The 23,621-nt window shown below is 43.8% G+C and overlaps 2 protein-coding genes across 3 annotated transcripts in view; one reads left to right on the top strand and one right to left on the bottom strand.

Moving 5' to 3' along the window:
* On the bottom strand, positions 1 to 17,980 carry LOC115104151 (tubulin gamma-1 chain). The gene is made up of 11 exons (XM_029625395.2): positions 17,831 to 17,980; positions 17,520 to 17,632; positions 13,399 to 13,566; positions 13,137 to 13,205; positions 10,850 to 10,929; positions 10,474 to 10,600; positions 9,396 to 9,482; positions 7,585 to 7,734; positions 2,082 to 2,234; positions 1,606 to 1,767; positions 1 to 1,218 (listed from the first exon to the last, which is right to left on the bottom strand). Exons 1-11 carry the CDS (start codon positions 17,877 to 17,879, stop codon positions 1,021 to 1,023), a joined length of 1,356 nt encoding a protein of 451 aa, XP_029481255.1. The 5' UTR covers positions 17,880 to 17,980; the 3' UTR covers positions 1 to 1,020.
* LOC115104150 (reticulophagy regulator 3-like) overlaps positions 13,503 to 23,621 on the top strand; it is a 17,378-nt gene continuing 7,259 nt past the window's right edge. Inside the window, exons 1-3 of one of the 2 annotated variants that reach the window (XM_029625393.2) lie at positions 13,503 to 13,589; positions 20,099 to 20,375; positions 23,359 to 23,465. In XM_029625393.2, coding sequence (XP_029481253.2) covers positions 20,131 to 20,375; positions 23,359 to 23,465 — 352 coding nt within the window. In that variant the 5' untranslated portion in view covers positions 13,503 to 13,589; positions 20,099 to 20,130. Of the gene's footprint in view, positions 13,590 to 19,560; positions 19,666 to 20,098; positions 20,376 to 23,358; positions 23,466 to 23,621 lie in introns of those variants that run through there. The other variant, XM_029625392.2, reaches the window with a different exon arrangement.

Raw genomic sequence — 23,621 nt, forward strand, 5'->3', positions numbered from 1 at the left:
TAGTTTTACAATTATTTATATGAACAGCAGCATACAGCTCACACTTAAGTCCACCAATGGCAATGAAGAATATTCTCATAGAATGATTTTTTAACAATTTCACAACACAAAGCTCAACATGAAAAGTATATACATCTGGATGGCTACAAAAAAAAGGAAAACTGTAGATGCGATTTGACAAGCTTCTTGATGCACGTAGAGTAAGAGAAAGTATGGATTTACACTCCGGCACCAGAGCAGAGAAGTAGGCTGTCCTCTGCAATAACAATGACCATTGCCATACTTTGGAAACAGACGTTTTGGTTTAAGTGTGTGTTGGGAAGTACATACGGGACAGTAGCAACTGATCCGAGGCCTATTGACTTGACTACCCTGTCAGAGCTTGATCATCACGGGCTCTGGTATCATAAACCTTTCAGAAATGTACAAAGACAATAGTCACACCAGGCATTTTATTCCATTCCCCCTTCAAGGACACTCAAGTGTTTCTCCGGCTGGTATGTTAGTCTGTGTGACTGCAAAAGGAACAGCACAAAAGCAGAGTAGTACTACACAGTATAAAAATAGTGCCAAACAAGGCTACGAGTTCGGATGTAGAATTCCAAATCAACCCTTAACCACCGGGCACAATATTATACATTCCACCTGTCAAGAGAACAAGATGGAGCTGATACCCATTTGATCCTTTCAGATCTCCTATCCATGAAGTGTCTCGTGGCAGGGGTCGTTTTGGAATCCTGCATGAGAGAGAGAGAAAGACTAGTCATTCACTACTATTCATAACCATCAGTGGGGATTGGATACAGGCACACAGATTGAAGCGTTGTTTTAACTCCCAAACAGAGCTTAAGGACAGAATAGAGGGAAGAAAAGCAGCAGGGATGAACTTGAACACTTTTCTCCATAGGGATGGGGCAGGTGGCACATGAGGCAACTAGCTCAGCCCCATCTTTCCCTGGTTGGGCTGTAGAGGGGAACCAGACCCATGTCATGTGACAGGGGTGTATATCCCATCTGTCCTCACTGCTCCTGAGTTCCCCAGGAGATGTAGTCGGGCCGCGTGGCAGCACTGTACTCGTCGATGAGCTGCTGCACCACCTCGCGGGAGTTGTCCAGCTCGTCAAAGTTTTCCTTGAAGATGTCCTCCTTGCGGAACTGCTCCAGGAAGGCCTCGCGCTTTCGCAGTTTGTCGTACTGCTTGCAAGTCCGCTCGAACAGCTGCAACGGAGGAAGAGAAGAGAAAGGGCATCCAGTGAACTTGTAGCAGTGAATACATTACATAATTACATTACATATACCTCATATTAGTCACTTTCTGCCCACTCCCTCAGTCGCTGACTGTGTGTTAGGAGGATACCAAAAATACTCTTATCACCAACCCATGAAGTGTTTTGCCATTGAAATGTTAGCTAAGGATTATAGTTTTGTCACCTTTTAAAATATTTTTGCACAAGGCACCCTACTCCAAGTAGCCACCCTACTCCAAGTAGACACCCTACTCCAAGTAGCCACCCTACTCCAAGTAGCCACCCTACTCCAAGTAGCCACCCTACTCCAAGTAGCCAACCTTTAGAACCTGTAATGAGAATGCGGGTCAGAGCTTACACAGGAGATGCTGGTGTGATTGGCCATCATCAGGCCGCTGACGCGGTGGGCGGAAGGTAGGTACGGGGACTTCCTGGACAAAGCCACCTGGATGCTGGCTGGACCCCAGGGGATGAAACTGGCCAGCTTACGCTCTCGGATCCTCTGCAGGCTCTTGTGGACCTGCACTCACACAAACAGGAATTGTATCAACTTATGGAAAGTATTGATATTGCAAAAACTTTTGGACCAATATGTTTAACACACAGCACCACAAGGACATTACAATATCCACTGGGTCTTCAGCCATCTCCTTTATAACATCCAAAATAAGCAGAGTCAGCAGCTCAAGAACTAATACTAAACTTTCTTTAAATGTCATCCGTAGTTAAAGACAACGGTTTTTATTTTATTTTAAAACATCATTTTTTTTTATATATAAAAAAAAAACACTGAGCTAGCACACATTCTCATGCTAAATATACACACGCACACACCTGGGTGGGGTCCACCTCTCCCTGGATGATGTTGAGGATGGCAATGTAGCAGTGGTTGGTCTGTCTGTCCCTGCCCGTGGACACCATGACATTCTTGGGCTGCAGCAGCCTCCGCATCACATCCAGCACGGTGGTCTTCCTCACACTGGCCACCTGGGAGAGAAACAAAGGAGAGGGCATGTATAAGCACGCATATTCATAAGTGACAGGAATGCTTTGTTCACTAAAATGTTTTTAAAAGAAGATGATAGTTGGATAACTCAGTCAAGAACTGCGTTTTCAAGAACAGAGATTAAACTAAACTAGTACAGATTGGTGGGACTTGCTTTAAGTCTTTAAAAAGTATTTTTGTGGTAGGGGTAGTAGTTTAAAAAAGGTTTACTTTACTATTTAAAGAAAATAAGTTACATATAGTCAAAGTTAAACGCAATAAAATAATTGTTCTGATCACTTGGATGGAGTTGACATGGTAGTCTGTTACTTTGGATTGTGGGGCAGTTCGATCACAAAAATGTCTAAACTACAGTTGTTGGTTGTGAAAACTAAAAAGACAGACAAGACTCTTAGGAAAGCAACTGGGTTTCAGATAAATACATGTACAATTTACTTTTGTAAAACATTCAGTGTAAATTAAGTTGGATTTTAGTTGAATGATCAAATCAAATCAAATTTTATTTGTCACATACACATGGTTAGCAGATGTTAGTGCGAGTGTAGCGAAATGCTTGTGCTTCTAGTTCCGACAATGCAGTAATAACCAACAAGTAATCTAACTAACAATTCCAAAACTACTGTCTTATACACAGTGTAAGGGGATAAAGAATATGTACATAAGGATATATGAATGAGTGATGGTACAGAGCAGCATAGGCAAGATACAGTAGATGGTATCGAGTTCAGTATATACATATGAGATGAGTATGTAAACAAAGTGGCATAGTTAAAGTGGCTAGTGATACATGTATTACATAAGGATGCAGTTGATGATATAGAGTACAGTATATACGTATGCATATGAGATGAATAATGTAGGGTAAGTGACATTATATAAGGTAGCATTGTTTAAAGTGGCTAGTGATATATTTACATCATTTCCCATCAATTCCCATTATTAAAGTGGCTGGAGTTGAGTCAGTGTCAGTGTGTTGGCAGCAGCCACTCAATGTTAGTGGTGGCTGTTTAACAGTCTGATGGCCTTGAGATAGAAGCTGTTTTTCAGTCTCTCGGTCCCAGCTTTGATGCACCTGTACTGACCTCGCCTTCTAGATGATAGTGGGGTGAACAGGCAGTGGCTCGGGTGGATGATGTCCTTGATGATCTTTATGGCCTTCCTGTAACATCGGGTGGTGTAGGTGTCCTGGAGGGCAGGTAGTTTGCCCCCGGTGATGCGTTGTGTAGACCTCACTACCCTATGGAGAGCCTTACGGTTGAGGGCGGAACAGTTGCCGTACCAGGCGGCGATACAGCCCGCCAGGATGCTCTCGATTGTGCATCTAGAAGTTTGTGAGTGCTTTTGGTGACAAGCCAAATTTCTTCAGCCTCCTGAGGTTGAAGAGGCGCTGCTGCGCCTTCTTCACGATGCTGTCTGTGTGAGTGGACCAATTCAGTTTGTCTGTGATGTGTATGCCGAGGAACTTAAAACTTGCTACCCTCTCCACTACTGTTCCATCGATGTGGATAGGGGGGTGTTCCCTCTGCTGTTTCCTTCCACAATCATCTCCTTAGTTTTGTTGACGTTGAGTGTGAGGTTATTTTCCTGACACCACACTCCGAGGGCCCTCACCTCCTCCCTGTAGGCAGTCTCGTCGTTGTTGGTAATCAAGCCTACCACTGTTGTGTCGTCCGCAAACTTGATGATTGAGTTGGAGGCGTGCGTGGCCACGCAGTCGTGGGTGAACAGGGAGTATAGGAGAGGGCTCAGAACGCACCCTTGTGGGGCCCCAGTGTTGAGGATCAGCGGGGAGGAGATGTTGTTGCCTACCCTCACCACCTGGGGGCGGCCCGTGAGGAAGTCCAGTACCCAGTTGCACAGGGAGGGGTCGAGACCCAGGGTCTCGAGCTTGATGACGAGCTTGGAGGGTACTATGGTGTTGAATGCCGAGCTGTAGTCGATGAACAGCATTCTCACATAGGTATTCCTCTTGTCCAGATGGGTTAGGGCAGTGTGCAGTGTGGTTGAGATTGCATCGTCTGTGGACCTATTTGGGCGGTAAGCAAATTGGAGTGGGTCTAGGGTGTCAGGTAGGGTGGAGGTGATATGGTCCTTGACTAGTCTCTCAAAGCACTTCATGATGACGGAAGTGAGTGCTACGGGGCGGTAGTCGTTTAGCTCAGTTACCTTAGCTTTCTTGGGAACAGGAACAATGGTGGCCCTCTTGAAGCATGTGGGAACAGCAGACTGGTATAGGGATTGATTGAATATGTCCGTAAACACACCGGCCAGCTGGTCTGCGCATGCTCTGAGGGCGCGGCTGGGGATGCCGTCTGGGCCTGCAGCCTTGCGAGGGTTAACACGTTTAAATGTCTTACACACCTCGGCTGCAGTGAAGGAGAGTCCGCATGTTTTCGTTGCAGGCCGTGTCAGTGGCACTGTATTGTCCTCAAAGCGGGCAAAAAAGTTATTTAGTCTGCCTGGGAGCAAGACATCCTGGTCCGTGACTGGGCTGGATTTCTTCTTGTAGTCCGTGATTGACTGTAGACCCTGCCACATGCCTCTTGTGTCTGAGCCGTTGAATTGAGATTCTACTTTGTCTCTGTACTGACGCGTAGCTTGTTTGATAGCCTTGCGTAGGGAATAGATGCACTGTTTGTATTCGGTCATGTTACCAGTCACCTTGCCCTGATTAAAAGCAGTGGTTCGCGCTTTCAGTTTCACGCGAATGCTGCCATCAATCCACGGTTTCTGGTTAGGGAATGTTTTAATCGTTGCTATGGGAACGACATCTTCAACGCACGTTCTAATGAACTCGCATACCGAATCAGCGTATTCGTCAATATTGTTATCTGACGCAATACGAAACATATCCCAGTCCACGTGATGGAAGCAGTCTTGGAGTGTAGAGTCAGCTTGGTCGGACCAGCGTTGGACAGACCTCAGCGTGGGAGCCTCTTGTTTTAGTTTCTGTCTGTAGGCAGGGATCAACAAAATGGAGTCGTGGTCAGCTTTTCCGAAAGGGGGGCGGGGCGGGGCCTTATATGCGTCGCGGAAGTTAGAGTAACAATGATCCAAGGTTTTTCCACCCCTGGTTGCGCAATCGATATGCTGATAAAATTTAGGGAGTTTTGTAATGATTAGAATAAGAGCGTCTGCTAAATGACTTAAATGTAATGTAAATGTAGAAAGTTCTAGGGGAGAGAAATAAGATGGTGCATCTAGTGACGACAGCTCTTTAAACATATTTCGATGGTAGTTGAACTACGTAGAACAGGTTTGTATCTAGACCTACTAATAGCTAGCTGTAGTTCTAATAAACCAACTCTTCAGGCTGACAGTGAAGTCGGAAAAGTGCATTTCTTGAAGAAAATGTGGTGCGCTTCCTAGCTTGTTTTAGAGTATGTATGGTTTTGAAATACGTTATAACAGTGCTGGTGTCCGCAGTAGTAATGTTGAGGACTGGTTATAGTTGAACAAGTAGCTAAATGAAAGGTTAGGATACCCTTAACATGTCAAAGTCGGTTTGGTGTCTCTAGCTTGAATGGTTCAATAGTTACTGTTCAAATCACATCCAATTGCATTTGTCACATGCGCCGAATACAACAGGTGTAGTAGACCTTTCAGTGAAATGCTTACTTACAAGCCCTTAGCCAACAATGCAGTTTTAGGAAAAGGACCCCAAAAAAGATAAGAAATAAAACAAATAATTAAAGAGCAGCAGAAAAATAACAATAGCGAGGCTATATACAGAGGGGGCTCGGTCATAGTGTGGTTAGTCGAGGTAATTGAGGTAATATGTACATGTAGGTAGAGTTATTAAAGGGACTATGCTTAGATAATAACAGAGTAGCAGCAACGTAAAAGAGGGGGGGCAATGCAAATAGTCTGTGTCATCGGCAAACCTAATGATGGTGTTGGAGTCGTGCCTGGTCGTGCAGTCATGAGTGAACAGGGATTACAGGAGGGGACTGAGCACACACACCTGAGGGGCCCCTATGGTGGTCTGCTTGAAACATGTTGGTATTACAGACTCGGACAGGTTGAACATGTCAGTGAAGACACTTGCCAGTTGGTCAGCGTATGCTCGGAGTACAGGTCCTCAATGTTGACCTGTTTAAACGGTCTTACCTCACATCGGCTGCGGAGAGCGTGATCACACAGTCATCCGGAACAGCTGATGCTCTCATGCGTGTTTCAGTATTTACTTGCCTCGAAGCGAGCATAGAAGTAGTTTAGCTCGTCTGGTAGGCTCATGTCACTGGGCAGCTCTCGGCTGTGATTCCCTTTGTAGTCTGTAATAGTTGCAAGCCCTGCCACATCCGACAAGCGTCGGAGCCGGTGTGGTACGATTTTATCTTAGTCCTGTATTGACGCTTTGCCTGTTTGATGGTTTGTCGGAGGGCATAGCATCTCATAAGCTTCCGGGTTAGAGCCCCACTCCTTGAAAGCTGCAGCTCTACCCTTTAGCGCAGTGCGGATGTTGCCTGTAATCAATGGGGACGACATCATCGATGCACTTATTGATGAAGCCAGTTGGATAGTTATTTTATGCAAATGTGTATAGCTATAGTTGATAAATCTGTAAGTTGGTCTTGTCGATTAATTGGCCAAGCAGCAGGACCACTGAATTCTTATGGCTCTCGTTCAAACCCATGTTCATTTATGCACATTTTAAAATGGTTATAGTTTAAAAAGTATATATAGTATCAAAAATCTTTTGACAAGCAATCTAAGTAGGGTCAGTCTAAACATCTCAGCGTTGGTTTGGAGTTAATAGCTTAAGCGGTGAAAGAGGTTGGTAAAACAAAATCACAAATTCGAGACCTTTCTAGACTATGCTCTTTTTGTCTAAGTTGTTGGCAAAGTGGTCAAAATAGCAGATTTGTGTCAAAAGTTGCTTTGTGTTACAGTGAATGTTGGAAGTGACGTTACAATAAGGAGCTCTAGAATCTTGAAAAAAAGTCCCATTAAAGTGAATGAAAAAAATGTAGTTTCAAAAGTATAAATCGTTTAAAAAAGTTGGATGCAAGCACACCATTCCAGACCAGTCTTCACATTGTAAAGTTTGAATGGCGTTTCTAGCCTAAATGGTGTAAGAGTAGCATGCAGAAGAATAAAAATAAAAATAAGTTTGATGAAGACTTCAGTGTTTTGGAAAAAACGAGCGCCGACTGGGTTTTATTTTTTGGAACGGTCATCCAATCGCAATTCCGAAGTCAGAAACTCTGGCATCTTTATAGAGGTCCAACTTTCAGACCTGAAGATCACGGACGTCATGGTTTTTTCAGAGTTCCCAGGTGTCTTGAAAGCACCAAGACGTACTACGCGGTGTCACTGAGAACTACTTACCGATTGGTCAGTGGTGAGCGGTGTGTAGCCAGTCATGAGGAAGTGAAGGCGGGGCGTGGGGATGAGAGAGGCGATCAGACCAATCAGGTCGTTGTTCATGTATCCAGGGTAACGCAGGGTGGTTGTGCTGGCTGACATGATGGTGGAAACCTGTGGAGAGAAAAAAAAAACTTTAGTTGACATTATTACTTGTGGCTGTTTTTATTTCCGTAATCTTGTCAATTTCTGCCAGGCAATCACCAGGAGTGTACAGTGGTCATAAGAAATGAAGCCTATATGACAGGGATCATCACTTAGATTCAGCCGCGGGACAATTTTTTCATGAGTGGATGGTCAGGGAGCCGGAAAATATTTACAAATCATTTGTAGACTGCAAATTGACTGCAAGAAGCCCAAATAGGTCAAATATTTCAAACCTTGCTTACATTTGTATATACGATCACATACACAGTATGGTCTCTATTATGCGTGAGAATACTTTGGAACAGATTTCCAAAATTAAAATCACTTGGGGCTGATTTGCTGGTGTTTTTACAGTATTTAATGTTTAAAAAGAAGACATGCTATACGAGATGGTATGGTTAGAAGGTTAGCCTAGAGAGGGGTATATAGGGCTGCCACAATTACTGTATGAACAACGGTTATGGATGAAGACTGTCATGAAAATAAATAACCGGCATAACCGTTTAAATATTATTTGGGGGTGGAATGAACAGCTGACTGAAGACGGAATTCGTGAGGCCCGAGTCCGTTTCTATAGTAACATGGACTCTTAACAACGTAATGAAACTGCTGTTCCTTGCTGAAACAAGCAAGGAGTTGCCTAGACAGTGTCCCCCTCCCTGCAGCGGCACACATAGAAATATAATGAATAGAACAGACTTGGCACCTCTAACCCTGGCAATTTGACTGGTAAACTCATGGGTACACTCACAACGGCTGCCTGGTATTGTGATGCAATACCTTCCATGGTAATGTAGAATGTTCATTCAAATGATTTTAACTGATGTGGCTCATGCAATGGAATGTAGTTTTTGTAATGTCAGTTGAGTTGAATCAACAAATCAGAGCACATTTTGACAGGTACATTTCCTGCTTTTAATTCCTTCTTTTACTTCCTCCTTTGTTCCTACGGGTACACTCGCAATAGCCACCAGTCCACCCATTATGCCACCATTGACTTGAATGGGGACGCCCGTTCTATTTATTCTATTTCTATGGCAGCACATGCAGTCAGGAGCAGAGGAAAGGTGAATTTAAAACAAATATATAAATTATAATAATATAACATTTGACCAGTTATTACGGTGTCTGAGTTCATTTGTGTGGCCAACTAGTCATCCAAATCCCATGACCGCCACAGCCCTAGGGATATAGACATATTTGACCACAATTTTGATTTTTTAACAATCACTGGGTGTTCATTCAACAATAATTGCTAGGGAGTGTGAGATCCAGTTTGACAGCTAAAGTGTGAGGAGTAACTAGTCTAACTAGTTAGTCAGAATGTCCTGAGGTTTGAACAAACAGTGTGAGGTTTACCTCACGCATACACGCTCTCTGTATTCGCCTAATCATATCTGGGTCACAGCCAGTAGGCTATTAACAGTAGCCTGGTCACAGTTCAGTTTGTGTCGTATTACCGACTTGGCAAGACAGCACAAACAGATCTGGGACCAGGCTATCAAAACGCCTCTGTACAGAAACACTTTCTCCTCTCGGGGGTCTGGTGATCTAGAACCTGGATATTGAGAACACCATTAGGGAAGGAGGTGGAGCTTGCACCTGAGTGGCAGGTGTCAATCACTCACCAGCTGGTTGATCTGGGAGAAGGAGGGGTTCTGGATGTGCAGCCTGTCGGTGGCGATGCGGTTCAGAGCAGTGTTGTCCAGTACCACCTGACACACACAAGTCAAAAAGAGAAACAGAATGAGAGGGATGTGTAGACATGAGGTCAGAAGATTGACATTTCCACAGAAAGACAGCAATGGGGAGGTTTGACTTTAGAATTAGGGGAAACAGAGGCAAGAGAGAGATGCTGTGTGGTAGAGACTAGTTAACGGTGGGCTGTGATCCAATCCTCCAGTCAGTCTTGATGGGTAAAGCAGAGTATAACAGTGTGCTGCTGTGTGAAGACTGAAGCATTGAGGCACACACTGTGCGTCACTAACAGGGGAACCAATTCTTCTCCACATAGATTCTATTAGCTGTGGGGCTAACCCAATAAGCCTGTGTAGAGGCCCTTGCGTAAACTCCTGCAGGAGGAAGTAGATATTGGAGAGGAGAAACATTAGGCCGTCAGAGCATCTCGGGAACTAATAGAATCATCAAACCCAGGCAGCAAAGATGTAATCATCCAGAGATGTAAATGTCCACCAACACCGCCTCATTACCAGTCATACACACCAGCAGCCAGGGAAGAATCCCTTTCTGTTACAGCGTGTTGCCAGGCTGGCAGCGATGGTCCTAAAAGAATTATTCATGATATACAGGCCCTGTGGCTCCGAGTTCAACTTCCTCCCTCTCTCTAAGACTTGGCCATGGAGCTTGCCTGAGGAGAGAGAGACAGGCGAGCGATGAGGCTTGTCCGTCCCCATCCTGTGGTGTTTTGGGGGATAATGAGACAGTACCAGTTTGGACAGGATGTTTGTAACTTTCAACAACAAGACAGCGTAGAACTGGCACGTCTTGTCTTCATTATTTATTTATTTTTTTAAATCACATTTTAACAAGGGGCACAAGGGGACGTTCTCGAAAAAATGACATGCAACATCAGAGAATGGATTTGATTCCATAGACCTTTTGTCTATTCCCCACACAACGCTAGCCAGACGAAGGCAAGAAGCACAGATGAGAGAGGGTGAGTGTGTGTGTGTATTTCTTGCTCACCACACAGTCTGCGTTCTGGGTGAGCCTCTTGAGTGTGAGCAGTGAGTTGTAGGGCTGCACCACCACGTCGCTCATCTCATCCTGGTTAGGAAACACAGAGTAGGTCTGCACCAGCTTCTTAGGGTACCTGGCCAACACACACAGGAAGAAAATAGAAAAGTAGCACACACCAGGTCACAGGAAAACATCCAACAGTGGAAAACTAGGTGCCCCCAGGGAGAGAATATTACCTCGCCAATGGAGGCTGGGACCATTATGGTTACAATTAGGAGAGAGTTTCTAATTCATCAATTATAAAAGTCTACTAACTTTACAGCAGTCAAACAGAAAGAGTGGAAATTCAGCCTTCCTGTGTGTGTGTGTTGTGTGTTTAGACCTGTCATTGAGCCTCTCCAGCAGGTAGGATCCCAGTCCGGACCCGGTTCCCCCAGCGATGGAGTGACAAAGGACAAAACCCTGCAACAGAGAAACAGAACCATCTTAATTCCTTAATTCCACTGCTCTGGGTGAAAAGATTAAAACGTCTCCAATTTTTGGGCCCATCCAGACAAACGAGCAATTTCCTCTGGCTCAGTGCGTCACTACCACTCGCATATTTCCCGACAGGTGACACCCCTACGATTCTATTGATGCGTGTCTCATCTCGATGTGATATTCACACAGGGATTTAAAACTCCCAACACGAAAATACAATACAAAAGCATTTCGTAGAATTGAAACCACGTTCTCTTGTTAGAAACAAACCACTTTCTCTTGTTAGGAACAAACCCCTTTCTCTTGGTAGAAACAAACCACTTTCTCTTGGTAGACACAAACCACTTTCTCTTGGTAGAAACAAACCACTTTCTCTTGGTAGAAACAAACCACTTTCTCTTGGTAGAAACAAACCACTTTCTCTTGGTAGAAACAAACCACTTTCTCTTGGTCACAGCTGGACTAAATCAGTTTGTGCTCACTGCATAAAGATGGTGTGACGTAGTCGGCGGGCATTTGAGTGGCGTCTGTGCGTTGCTCAGAGGACGCAGGGCAGAATATTATTTGTCTAGTTCTATGAAATTCCTATTTTTTATTTAACCAGGTCAATTTTGTACCGTTACTAAATATTATCATATCTATTTTACAGTTATAAGGAAAGTAAAATCCTATAGTTAGTCATTTTATAATTTGATTGTTACTATATTTAGAAAGCACATCAGTCATTTCAAGCCCTATTCATCAACTTTTGTTGAAAAGGAACTACATCACATACACTGAGTGTCCAAAACATTAGGAACACCTGCTCTTTCCATGACATAGACTGACCAGGTGAATCCAGGTGAAAGCTATGATCCCTTATTGATGCCACCTGTTAAATCCACTTCAATCAGTGTAGATGAAGGGGAGGAGACTGGTTAAAGAAGGATTTTTAAGCCTTGAGACATGGATTGTATGTGTGCCATTCAGAGGGTGAATTTGCAAGACAAAAAATGTAAGTGCCTTTGAATGGGGTATGGTAGTAGGTGCCAGGCACACCGGTTTGTGTCAAGAACACTGCTGGGTTTTTCACGCTCAACAGTTTCCCGTGTAGATCAAGAATGGTCTGTGGAAAGCTTCCGACACCTCGAGTCCATGCCCCAACGAATCGAGGCTGTTCTGAGGGCAACTCAATATTAGGAAGGTGTTCCTAATATTTAGTATACTCAAGTGTATATTTAATATTTTCATCATATTTTTAACATGTATAAAGTGACTACACCTGAGAAATGTATAACTATTTATACCAGAAAAGTGAGATTTTAATCTTTCTTGGAAAATGCAGCATTACTAGTCGTTTCTGGCCCTCTCATGATATATTATTACTTTTGAATATGTCTATTTAGGCAGAAATCTACATTTTAGATTACATCCATCGGGTTAAGTAGTAGTATTTATTGTACTGTGCCAGTATATACGACCTGTGTTTATGCCTCCCACTCTCCACCCAGCCTGGAGGTGGGAGGGCAGGCCAACCCCAACCTCTCCTTCGCCTAGACAGCCATGTAATACCTGCCTTCTACTCCAGTCCAGCTATTACCACCCAACACGGCATGCCACACACTCTCTCACACACACCCTCTCAAATGCATGTCCACACACTCTAAATAATAATGTGGGGTCATAAAGAGTAGAGGCAACAGAAATTACACAGACTTCTATGGGGAAAGTCATGTTGTTTTAAGGGAGGCAACCTTACAGTTGGCAGTTGAGGAACTTTTTTTTTGTTTTGCAAAAGGCTTGAAATAACAGCATTTACTAGTTTTAAGATGACATGTGTGGGCTCCCATTTTATGTGTACTTTCTATTAAGGTTACCCATTATAAGTCGCCAAAGAAAGCCTGCTTTCCACCACAGCACAACGGAAGGGAAAGAGGGAAAAAAAGAACCGAAAAACATATATTCCTTTCACACGTCAGTCAGTTACATATGGAGACAATCAGGAAGTGTTTCACTCTGGATAGTCCCCTCCCATTTTCAGTTTCTCCCGCCAATGTTCTCCTCACGTGAGGCAGGATATGCAGTCAGTGCAGTGTGTATATAAGATGGGAGAATTTTTGGAATGCTTCCAAACTCAGGCCTGCTGACTCCTTAGCTTTCACCCCATATGCTCTGTGGACCAATCAGAGACTGAGAAAGAGTGGGCTTGCCTCCAAGCTGTCGCTGCCGTCCGCCTCTCTGTCGATGATATCGAAGATCTCCTCGTGGATTTTCTCACCCTGCAAACGACAAGACATGCATTATTCCAGATAGTTATATGGGTGAATGTAGTTACTAAAGAATTATAACAACAACATAGCCAAACTTCTACTAGATATGCATTATTCGCCTCAATGCTAAAGCTTTTGTTCTCTACATGGACCATTTAGCCTCTGGCCCAGCTACAACCAACAACATGGTCCACATAGTCACCTGCGAGAAGCCGCTGGCCCAGTTGTTCCCTGCACCTCCTCCGTGCTCCGACAGGTAGATGTTCTCTGGGTTGTACAGGTTGGCGTAGGGGGAGTTGAGGATAGAGTGGATCACCCTGGGCTCCAGATCCAACAAAACAGCACGGGGGATGTAATGTTCATCGTCTGCCTGTGGACCATATAGAGAGAGAGGTAAGGCTTACTCCTACTTGATGCACAGAAAGCAAAGCATACACAATAATAATAGTAGTTTGGTGACTACCTACGGCACCCGATGTCACAGGAAGGCCAAAAAGAGCATCAAGGACATCAAACAACCCGAGCCACGGCCTGTTCACCCCGCCATCATCCAGAAGGCGAGGTCAGTACAGGTGTATCAAACCTGGGACCGAGAGACTGACAAACAGCTTCGATCTTAAGGCCATCAGACTGTTAAATAGCCATCACTAGCCGGCTTCCACCTGGTTACGCAACCCTGCACCTTGGAGGCCGCTGCCCTATATACAGACTTGGAATCACTTGCCACTTTAATAACGTTTACTCATCTCATATGTATATACTGTATTCTATTCTACTGTATTTCAGTCAATGCCACTCCGACATTGCTCAATCTAATATTTATATAATTCTCAATTCCATTCTTTCACTTTTAGATTTGTGTTGGAGCTAGGAACACAAACATGTCTACAACTGCAATAACATCCGCTAAACGTATGTGACCAATAATATTTGATCGCAGTAACATGGTGAACGCTGACTGCCATAAATTATTAGACTGCTCCATCTAGTGGGGAATAATGGTACAGTCCGTGATGCACGCTGTCCATTTCGTGTCAATACAGCAGCTGCTGCACCGCATCATTAGTTTTTATTTCTAACTAGGCAAGTCAGTTAAGAACAAGTTGTTATTTACAATGATGACCTACCAAAAGGCATCCTGCGGGGACAGGGACTGGGATTTAAAAAATATCTCAAATAAAAATATAGGACAAAACACACATCACGACAAGAGACACACCACATAAAGAAAGACCTAAGACAACAAAGCATGGCACAGCATGGCAGCAACACATGACAACACAGCATGGTAGTAACACAACATAACAACATGGTAGCAACACAACATGGCAGCAGCCAAACATGGTAGCAGCACAAAACATGATACAGACATTATTGGGCACAGACAACAGCAAAGTGCAAAAAGGTAGAGACAATAATACATCATGCGAAGCAGCCACAACAGTCAGGAAGTGTCAATTATTGAGTCTTAGAATGAAGAGATGCAACAAACACTCAAACTGGACAGTTGCAACTCGTTCCAGAAGCTAGCTGCAGCGAACTGAAAAGACGAGCGACCCAGGGATGTGTGTGCTTTGGGTGACCTTTAACAGAATGTGACTGGCAGAACGGGTGTTGTATGTGGAGGATGACAGATGCAGTAGATATCTCAGATAGGAGGGAGTGAGGCCTAAGAGAGTTTTATAAATAAGCATCAACCAGTGGGTCTTGCGATGGGTATACAGAGATGACCAGTTTACAGAGGAGTGTAGAGTGCAGTGATGTGTCCTATAAGGAGCATTGGTGGCAAATCTGATGGCCGAATGGTAAAGAACATCTAGCCGCTCGAGAGCACCCTTATTTGACGATCTATAAATTACGTCTCTGTAATCTAGCATGGGTAAGATGGTCATCTGAATCAGGGTTAGTTTGGCACCTGGGGTGAAAGAGGAGCGATTACGATAGAGGAAACCAAGTCTAGATTTAACCTTAGCCTGCAGCTTTGATATGTGCTGAGAGAAGGGCAGTGTACCGTCTAGCCTTACTCCCAAGTAATTGTATGAGGTGACTACCTCAAGCTCTAAACCCCCAGAGGAAGTAATCACACCTGTGGGGAGTGGGGCATTCTTCTGTCCACATGACCTTTGTTTTGGAGGTGTTCATAAGGTTAAGAGCAGAGAAAGCTTTGTTGTAGAGCGTTTAACACAAAATCCAGGGAAGGGCCAGCTGAGTATAAGACTGTATCATCTGCATATAAATGGATGAGAGAACTTCCTACTGCCTGAACTATGTTGTTGATGTACATTGAAAAGAGCGTGTGGCCTACGATCGAGCCTTGGGGCACTGCCATGGTGACAGGCAGTGGCTGAGACAGCAGATGTTCTGACTTTATACACTGCACTCTTTGAGAGAGGTAGTTAGCAAACCAGACCAAAGACCCCCTCGGAGATACCAATACTCCATGGCCGGCCCACAAGAATGGAATGGTCTACCGTATCAAAAGCTTTGGCCAAGTCAATAAAAATAGCAGCACAACATTGCTTAGAATCAAGGGCAATGGTGACATCATTGAGGACCTTTAAGGTTGCAGTGACACATCCACAACCTGAGCGGAAACCAGATTGCATACCAGAGAGAATACCATAGACATCAAGAAAGCCAGTCAGTTGATTATTGACAAGTTTTTCCAATACTTTTGATAAACAGGGCAAAATAGAAATAGGCCTATAACATTTAGGATCAGCTTGATCTCCCCCTTTAAATAAAGGACACGCCGTGGCTGCCTTCCAAGCAATGGGAACATCCTCAGAGAGGAGAGACATGTTAAAAGGGTTGGAGGCAACGATAGGGACAGCAACCTTAAAGATGAAAGGGTCTAAACCATCTGACCCAGATGTTTTTTGGGGGTCAAGTTTTAGGAGCTCCTTTAGCAACTCAGCCTCAGTGACCACCAGCAGGGGAAAATGAGGGCGGAGCATCGGGGCTAGTAGCATTAGAAGGAGTGGGAGATGAGGAAATGTTGGACGGGCAAGGAGGCATGGCTGAGTCAAATAGGAATCCTGACTTAAGGAAGTGATTAAAGAGCTTAGCCATGTGCTCCTTGTCAGTAACAACCACATCAACATTAAGGGACATGGGCAGCTGTGAGGAGGAGGGTTTATTCTCCTGGTCTTTAACCGTTTTCTAGATAGCCTGAGTGCACATATTTCTCATTTGCCTGGACGAGAGCCCGTCAGTCCGAGCATGCCGAGCCTTTCACCAAATGGAATTCTTGAGGTGGAGTAAGTCTACAAGATCACAGTCAAACCAGGGGCTGAACCGGTTTTTAATTCTCATTTTCTTTATGGGTGAGCATTTGTTAACAATACCACTGAAAATATCAAAAAAGAAGGTCCAAGCATCTTCGACAGAGGGGATCAAGCGGATTCTACACCAATTTACAGAGACCAGGTCATGAAGGAAGGCTTGCTCATTAAAGTTTGTTAGCAAGCGTCAGGTTGTTTCACTGAGCAGCCATTACAAACACAGGCTGTAAAACAGTGATCACTAAGGTCATTACAGAAAACACCAGTGTGATACCTATTGGGATGATTTGTGAAGATAACATCAAGGAGAGTAGCCTTTTCTGGGTGTTTGGAGTCATACCTTGTGAGATTGGTAATAATCTGAGAAAGATTAGGGTGTCACATTGCTTTAGGACTTGGTCAAGTGGTTTAAGCATGTCCCAGTTTAGGTCACCTAGCAGGACAAATTCAGACTTAGTGTAAGGGGTCATGAGAGAGCAGGTAGGGTACAGGCTGGTGTTGATGGTGGCCCATAACACCCAGGAACAGTCAACAAAGAGTTATTTCAAAGTTCAATGCTAAAAACCAGCAAATCCAATTGTTTGGGGACAGACTTGGTGGAGACAGCCGAGCACTGAAGGTGTTCGTTGGTAAAGAATGCCACTCCACCACCTTTGGAAGATCTGTCTTTTTTTAAATTATTTTCTTATTTTTTTACCTATATTTAACTTTCCCTGTCTGTGTAGTCAGTGGATAACTGTCATGTACTGTACTTTAGTTTGAAGCCAAATCTAGCAACCTGCCAATCCCACATCAGGACCAATAGACAGAGAGGCAAGGATTCCCTCTAGTCTATCGCCCTTTCTCAATTAATATTTTCTTGACTCCTCACATTCTTGCTCCTCGTTTCCTTCTCAAAACACATTGGAGAAGACGGTTTGAGGGGACCTTGAAACTTCTCCAATACGGATGCGATACCTACACGCACTCTCTCCCCATGGCTCCATATCCGGGATAGGAACCTGACCCACTTATCTAGCTAGCTAATGATGTTCTGTACCTGATAGAAGAAGACATCCTTCCTGTCAGTGCCCTCTGTGGCGAACTCCTCCACAATCCCCTCCGGACTGATGCCATGCTCTGCACAGAGTTGTTTCCAAAACTCAAAACCAACTGCAATGGAGTGGAAATAAGATGCATTTCATTACAACACCAAACCCATGCATGATACGTGCATGTCCAGTAGTTGTTATTTTACTACTAGCCTAGCTGTTGGCTATAGCATTGCTATGCCTACAGTTGTTAACGTTAGGTATATGTACTAACGTTAGCTAGCTAATCATTTGTAGCAGGGGAAAGACTTCACCGTACTTTGGTTTCCACATTGGCCAAGTTGAAGTGTTATGATTTCTCGGGGCATATTCCTTTTTTAGTAGATCCCCTACCAGCGAAGTCTATAATCGGAGAGACTGCTGTCTAACCGACCACTGTATTAATCTTGCTGACCTGGCTGCTGCTTCCCGCTTGGAAATACCGCATAAATGGAGTCACAACGCCAAACGGCATTTGCGACAATGCGCATGCTCACATTCTTCTTCTTCTACAATATTACGGCGTTCCCGCAAGCACAGTTCATAGGGGCATGCCGCCACCTACTGTACTGGATTGTGTAGTCAATCACAGTTTACAGAATAATGAATAAAGAACCAAACATTAAGAGAAACTAAACCATCCTATCTAATCCTGTACTACTAAAAAAAGAAAAAAAAGAGCCCTACCAACTTCTATCAAATCCTGCATGCTCACATGTTAGGGCTGCAATTCATCAAATAGTAGGAGTTGAGTAAAATAGTTTGGCAGAATTGCTGTGAATAGAAGTACATTATACTTTACTACAACAAAAGAAAGAATTGACTTTTTCGAAATTGTCTGGATATAATTAAATATCTCTAAAATCGTATTTAAATGTGGCCATTTCATTATGTGTGACCAGAGTGAAATATCAATGTTACGCATACATTGTGCAGGACGCATATGCTGAGGCAGTGAAGAAAGTAGAGGAAGATGGGGTCAAAGGGGATGGATCCTGAGAGGAGTAGTGTTACTAGTAGATCTGTACCAGTACAGAGGGATAGACCAATACGTGATATATGCTTCAGTAAGATATTCTTTTTTAGCTTTTATTGCAATGGTTATCAACTGTACTGGAGGGATGGAACGTAAATCGCAGAAAAGTGAGGTTGTGGTGTCACCGGCAGAGAGGTATTTGGGTGTGCCAGACTTGACGTCAGAAGAGTGGTGTGTTAAGTGGTGTCCAGTCCTTTCAGGTTGTTGGCCTCAGGTAGGACTAGATATATTTAAATAGTGGAGTAGGTGGTGGATTTTTTTGAGTGTTTGGTTAGATGGTAACGGTATTTGTTTGTTTATTTTTATACTCCATTCTAGTAGGTGGCGGTAATGCATTTATTGGATGCCCACCTCCGCTAAACCTCATTAAAGAATACGTATTTACAATGTGCAAGTACCCCACATTTGGGGGAATTATGCACTTTAAACAGGGGACCAAGGGTGTAATCATTAGTCCAAACAGTTGCCTAACGAAATGATAGTTTATTGGACAAATTCAGGTAGGTCCCTCCCATCTTCGTTCTGTTTGCTTCCCTTACAAAAAATAAAACTGCACTGACATTATCCTTATAACGTTACTAATCCAGTTTCTTTATTTACGTGGCATCTGATTTGTTGCAGAATACAAACCGCTCCATTTGGGTTGTCTATACATCTTCTAAATTGTATCGAAATTATTTGAGCTATTTTCCAATGTATTTAAAAAGCAACTTCAGTTATAACTCATTCATACATGAAGATCTAGCTGTAATTATAGAACATGGTTTCACTGCAACTGCTGTATAGTGTGATGTTTGATGGTGATAGTAAAGTGTAAATACAGGATATTTTACACAATTGACTGAGTATAGATTTCCTCAATATAGGTTATTGAAATGTCTTTCACATACTTTGGTCCGCAACCTGTCTGTCCACAGCTAAATCCACAATAAACGACTAAGTAGTGCTGTTGCTTCTGATTGGTGAGCCAGTTGACTACGATTTTGTTTTGTCAAAAAAAAAAAGCGTTTCAATTAGCTAGGCTTAGGGCAACGCCATATTGACAATACCACTTGATACATTTCTGCAATAATGTCGAAGTAAGTGTCCGTTTTTTTGTGTGCTATTTTACAAATAATTGATATATGTTCTTGTCATAGTTGGTAAAGATATCGATAGCATCGTGCAGTTTCTTTGCTAGCTAACGTTAGCTACAGTGCACTATGATTAGTATTCAGTTAGCATACATAGCTAGCTAGCCAAATACAGCTAGCTTTTTGGCTAGTTAGCTAACAAAAATACTTAGCTAGGTGAAACGACACTGCGTGGTAAATTTGACTAGATACGTATTTTTGTTAACTGACAACCTCGTTCGGGCAGGGACTTTTGACAGTTACTGTAGTTTGTTTGAGAATGACCAGGTAACAAGTCGGCTAAAAGCGGGTTCGGTTGTTCTGACGTGGAAGACACGATCTGGGACACGACTCTTTCTTTAGTTGGCTCCATATTTATACCGAGGTGTTTATTTTACAGGGTTATTTATTAATCAACATTTGACGCGAGAGATGGCGCACACGGAAGGACTGGAAAATGCCATGGGAGAGTGTTCAGGAAAACAGGGGTCGACTCTTGGCCTGAGAAGTCGACCATGCTCCAGCGAAAGAGATGGCCAGGTCCGCGTTGTTAAAGCCTCGCTTCAGCAGAGACTCGGACCTTACGAGCCGATGTTGACCTACCTACAGTCCGTTCTGGTGTGGGAAAGGCCGTTTCAGAGTGTGCTACTGTACACAGTGGTCAACGTTGTGTTCTGGTAAGTTTTTGAGAAATTATAAATGGTATAGCAGTGATGACAAGCAAATTTGTATAATTCCTGACTTACATAAATCATATCCAAGTACAGTAATCATATCTACTGTACCATCAGAAGCTTTTGCACAACGAAAACGTCTCCCATCAATTTAAGATAAGACAGATGGCTCACCAGAGCTGCTATTAATAGACCACCAAAGCACCACTGTGCTTCTGTAGGCAGCATTAGAAACACCATCTACTCTGGGGGTTGACATTATCTTTCAATGGAAATAGGCCTAGTATGTTGAATCTGCAACTACTCTAGTTAAGCCTATATGTTAAATGTCTACAAGGAGTGTAAAACAGAATCTGTGAAAGGAATTAGTGATGTGACAATAGTAAAATTCCTATAAGGCAATGTCCCCCTACAGAGTCGATGCACTTTGTATTACAGAGTCAATATCCTACATGTGCCATTGCAAACAGTCACCATGTCCCCAATCAATCGATATCAATAAGTCAGCCTGCTTAGTGTGGTGAACTAATAGTCTATATTATTGCCCAGAGTGATACATCGTAATGCATGAAACGACACAAGTCACATGTATTTTGGGGGAGAAGCGTACAGGAAGTAAGCCCATGCTAACAGTACCAGTACTGGTGTGGTATAGGAATTGGAAAATGATGTTGTGTGTGTTTTAGTTTTTACACAATCAATAGACATGATTACTAATGGGTATGTGTGTACTTTTGACTTTAAACAGAGTTCCCTAAGAAATGGAGGCCAGGATTTTGTTTCCTTCTGAATGTGTTCTCTATCCCAGTACTACTAATAAGAAGCTGTATGCCATGCATTATCAGCCAATAGCCTACATCATTAAATATGAGAGAACTATCAGCAACATTACACTCAGCTGTTATTGTGGCCACTAACTGTCTTTTAGATGTGTTAAACCAAGTGGTAATGGAGCCACGTGTAATAGCTGCCATCTAGCTATCCATTTTTAGGCCAGTTGCTTGCATAGATAGATTACATAATCCTGAATTCCAACACTGCTTTTGAAACCAATACCAGGCAGCTCAATTAAGGACAAATATCATTTTATTTGTTACATGCTTTGTAAACAACATGTGTGGACTAACAGTGAAATGCTTACTTATGGGCCCTTCCCAACAATGCAGAGACAAGATAATAGAAAAGTACAACACGTAAAATTAATAATAGATACGCAATGAGTAACGATAACTTGGCACAAGGGGTACCAGTGCAGAGTCAATGTGCAGGGGTATAAGGTAATTGAGGTAGATATGTACATGTAATTAGGAATAAAGTGTCAGATAGTAAACAGTAGCAGCAGCGTATGTGTTGAGTCAAAAAGTTAGTGCAAAAAAGGTCCGTGCAGATAGTCCAGATAGCTGTTTGGTTAACCGTTTAGCAGTCTTATGGCTTGGGGCTAGAAGCTGTTCAGGGTCCTGTTGGTTCCAGACTTGGTGCATCTGTACCGCTTGCCATGCGATAGCAGTCTATCACTTGGGTGGCTGGAGTCTTTGACAATTTTTAAGGCCTTCCTCTGACACCGCCTGGTATAGAGGTCCTGGATGGTAGGGAGCTCGGCCCCAGTGATGTACTGGGCCGTATGCACTACACTCTGTAGCACCTTGCAGTCGGATGCCAAGCAATTGCCATACCAACCGGTGATGCAGCCAGTCAAGATGCTTTCAATGGTGCAACTGTAGAACATTTTGAGGATCTGAGGACCCATGCCAAATCTCTTCAGCCTCCCGAGGGGGAAGGGGCATTGTTGTGCCCTCTTCGCGACTGTGTTGGTCTGTTTGGACCATGATAGATCCTTTGTGATGTGGACACTGAGGAACTTGAAGCTCTCGACCCGGTACACTACAGCACCTTCGATGTGAATGGGGGCGTACTCGGTCCTCCGTTTCTTGTTGTCCACGATCAGCTGCTTTTGACTTGCTGACGTTGAGAGGTTGTTGTCCTGACACCACACTGCCAGTTCACTGACCTGCTCCCTATAGGCGGTCTCATCGTCGTCGGTGAACAGGCCTACCACCGTCGTGTCGTCAGCAAATGTAATGATGGTGTTGGAGTCGTGTGTGGCCACACAGTAATGGGTGAACAGGGCGTGACTAAGCACGCACCCCTGAGGGGCCCCCGTGTTGAGTGGCGGATGTGTTGTTGCCTACCACCTGGGGGCGTCCCTTCAGGAGGGAGGTGTTTTGTCCCAGGGTCCAGACTTAGTGATGCGCTTGGAGGTCACTGGCATTGACGTTGGGCACTGGCGTTGAACACGGAGCTATAGTCAATGAGTAGCATGCTCACATAGGTGTTCCTTTTGTCCAAGTGGGAAAGGGCAGTGTGGAGTGCCATAGAGATTGTGTAGTCTGTGGATCTGTTTGGGTGATGTGCGAATTGGAGTGGGTCAAGGGTGTCTGGGATGATGGTGTTGTGAGCCATGGCCAGCCTTTTAAAATCATTTCATGGCTACAGATTGTGAGCGCTATGGGGCGATAGACATTTAGATAGGTTACCTTGGTATTCTTGGGCACAGAGACTATGGTGGTCTGCATGTAGATATTACAAAATCTTATTTACAATGCTGGCCTGGCAATGTGAAAGAGTATGTTTGCCTCTTGGTGAGCTCGAAGTGAATGCAGTTCTCAACCTTTGTTGTCCTCATTTAAACTAATGGCTAGATTGCCTGCTGTCAGAGTCTGACAACATTTTACTCAGGAGATGACAAACACAGGAAACGCCTGTATTCAAAGTTGAGTTCAAAGTCACATGTACACACAAACTATCACCACAACATTTGTGGTGACAGTCTTTTCCGTTACATTCAGTCAGTAACTAAGACACCACACACAAACATCTGAGTCTACATAACTGCCACTTGCACAGGTGTCCACAGGGTATGTTTGTGACATCTCAAACAAAAGGAAACGTCAGCTGTTGTGAAGCTGACCTTTGTGTTCTGTTCCAGGTTCTTTGCCCTGACCTCGCTGCGCCTGCTCTTCCTGCTGTCCTCTGGCCTGCTTGTATTCATCTGCGTTGACAGCTGGAGGAACAAGATCTGGCCTGAGATCAGAGGTGAGAAGGATATAGTACATTATTTCTGTGTAGTCTGCTTTATTCTGCACCCAACGCCACATGCCCCACTGTGTCTTGGTCTGTCCCTGCTGAGTACCTCTGCCCAACTGTGTTAATTACACCTGACTTGGTTCTTAGATCCTGTCCCTTATTCCC

Source organism: Oncorhynchus nerka, linkage group LG21 (genome assembly GCF_034236695.1).
Source record: "Oncorhynchus nerka isolate Pitt River linkage group LG21, Oner_Uvic_2.0, whole genome shotgun sequence".
Taxonomy (NCBI): domain Eukaryota; kingdom Metazoa; phylum Chordata; class Actinopteri; order Salmoniformes; family Salmonidae; genus Oncorhynchus; species Oncorhynchus nerka.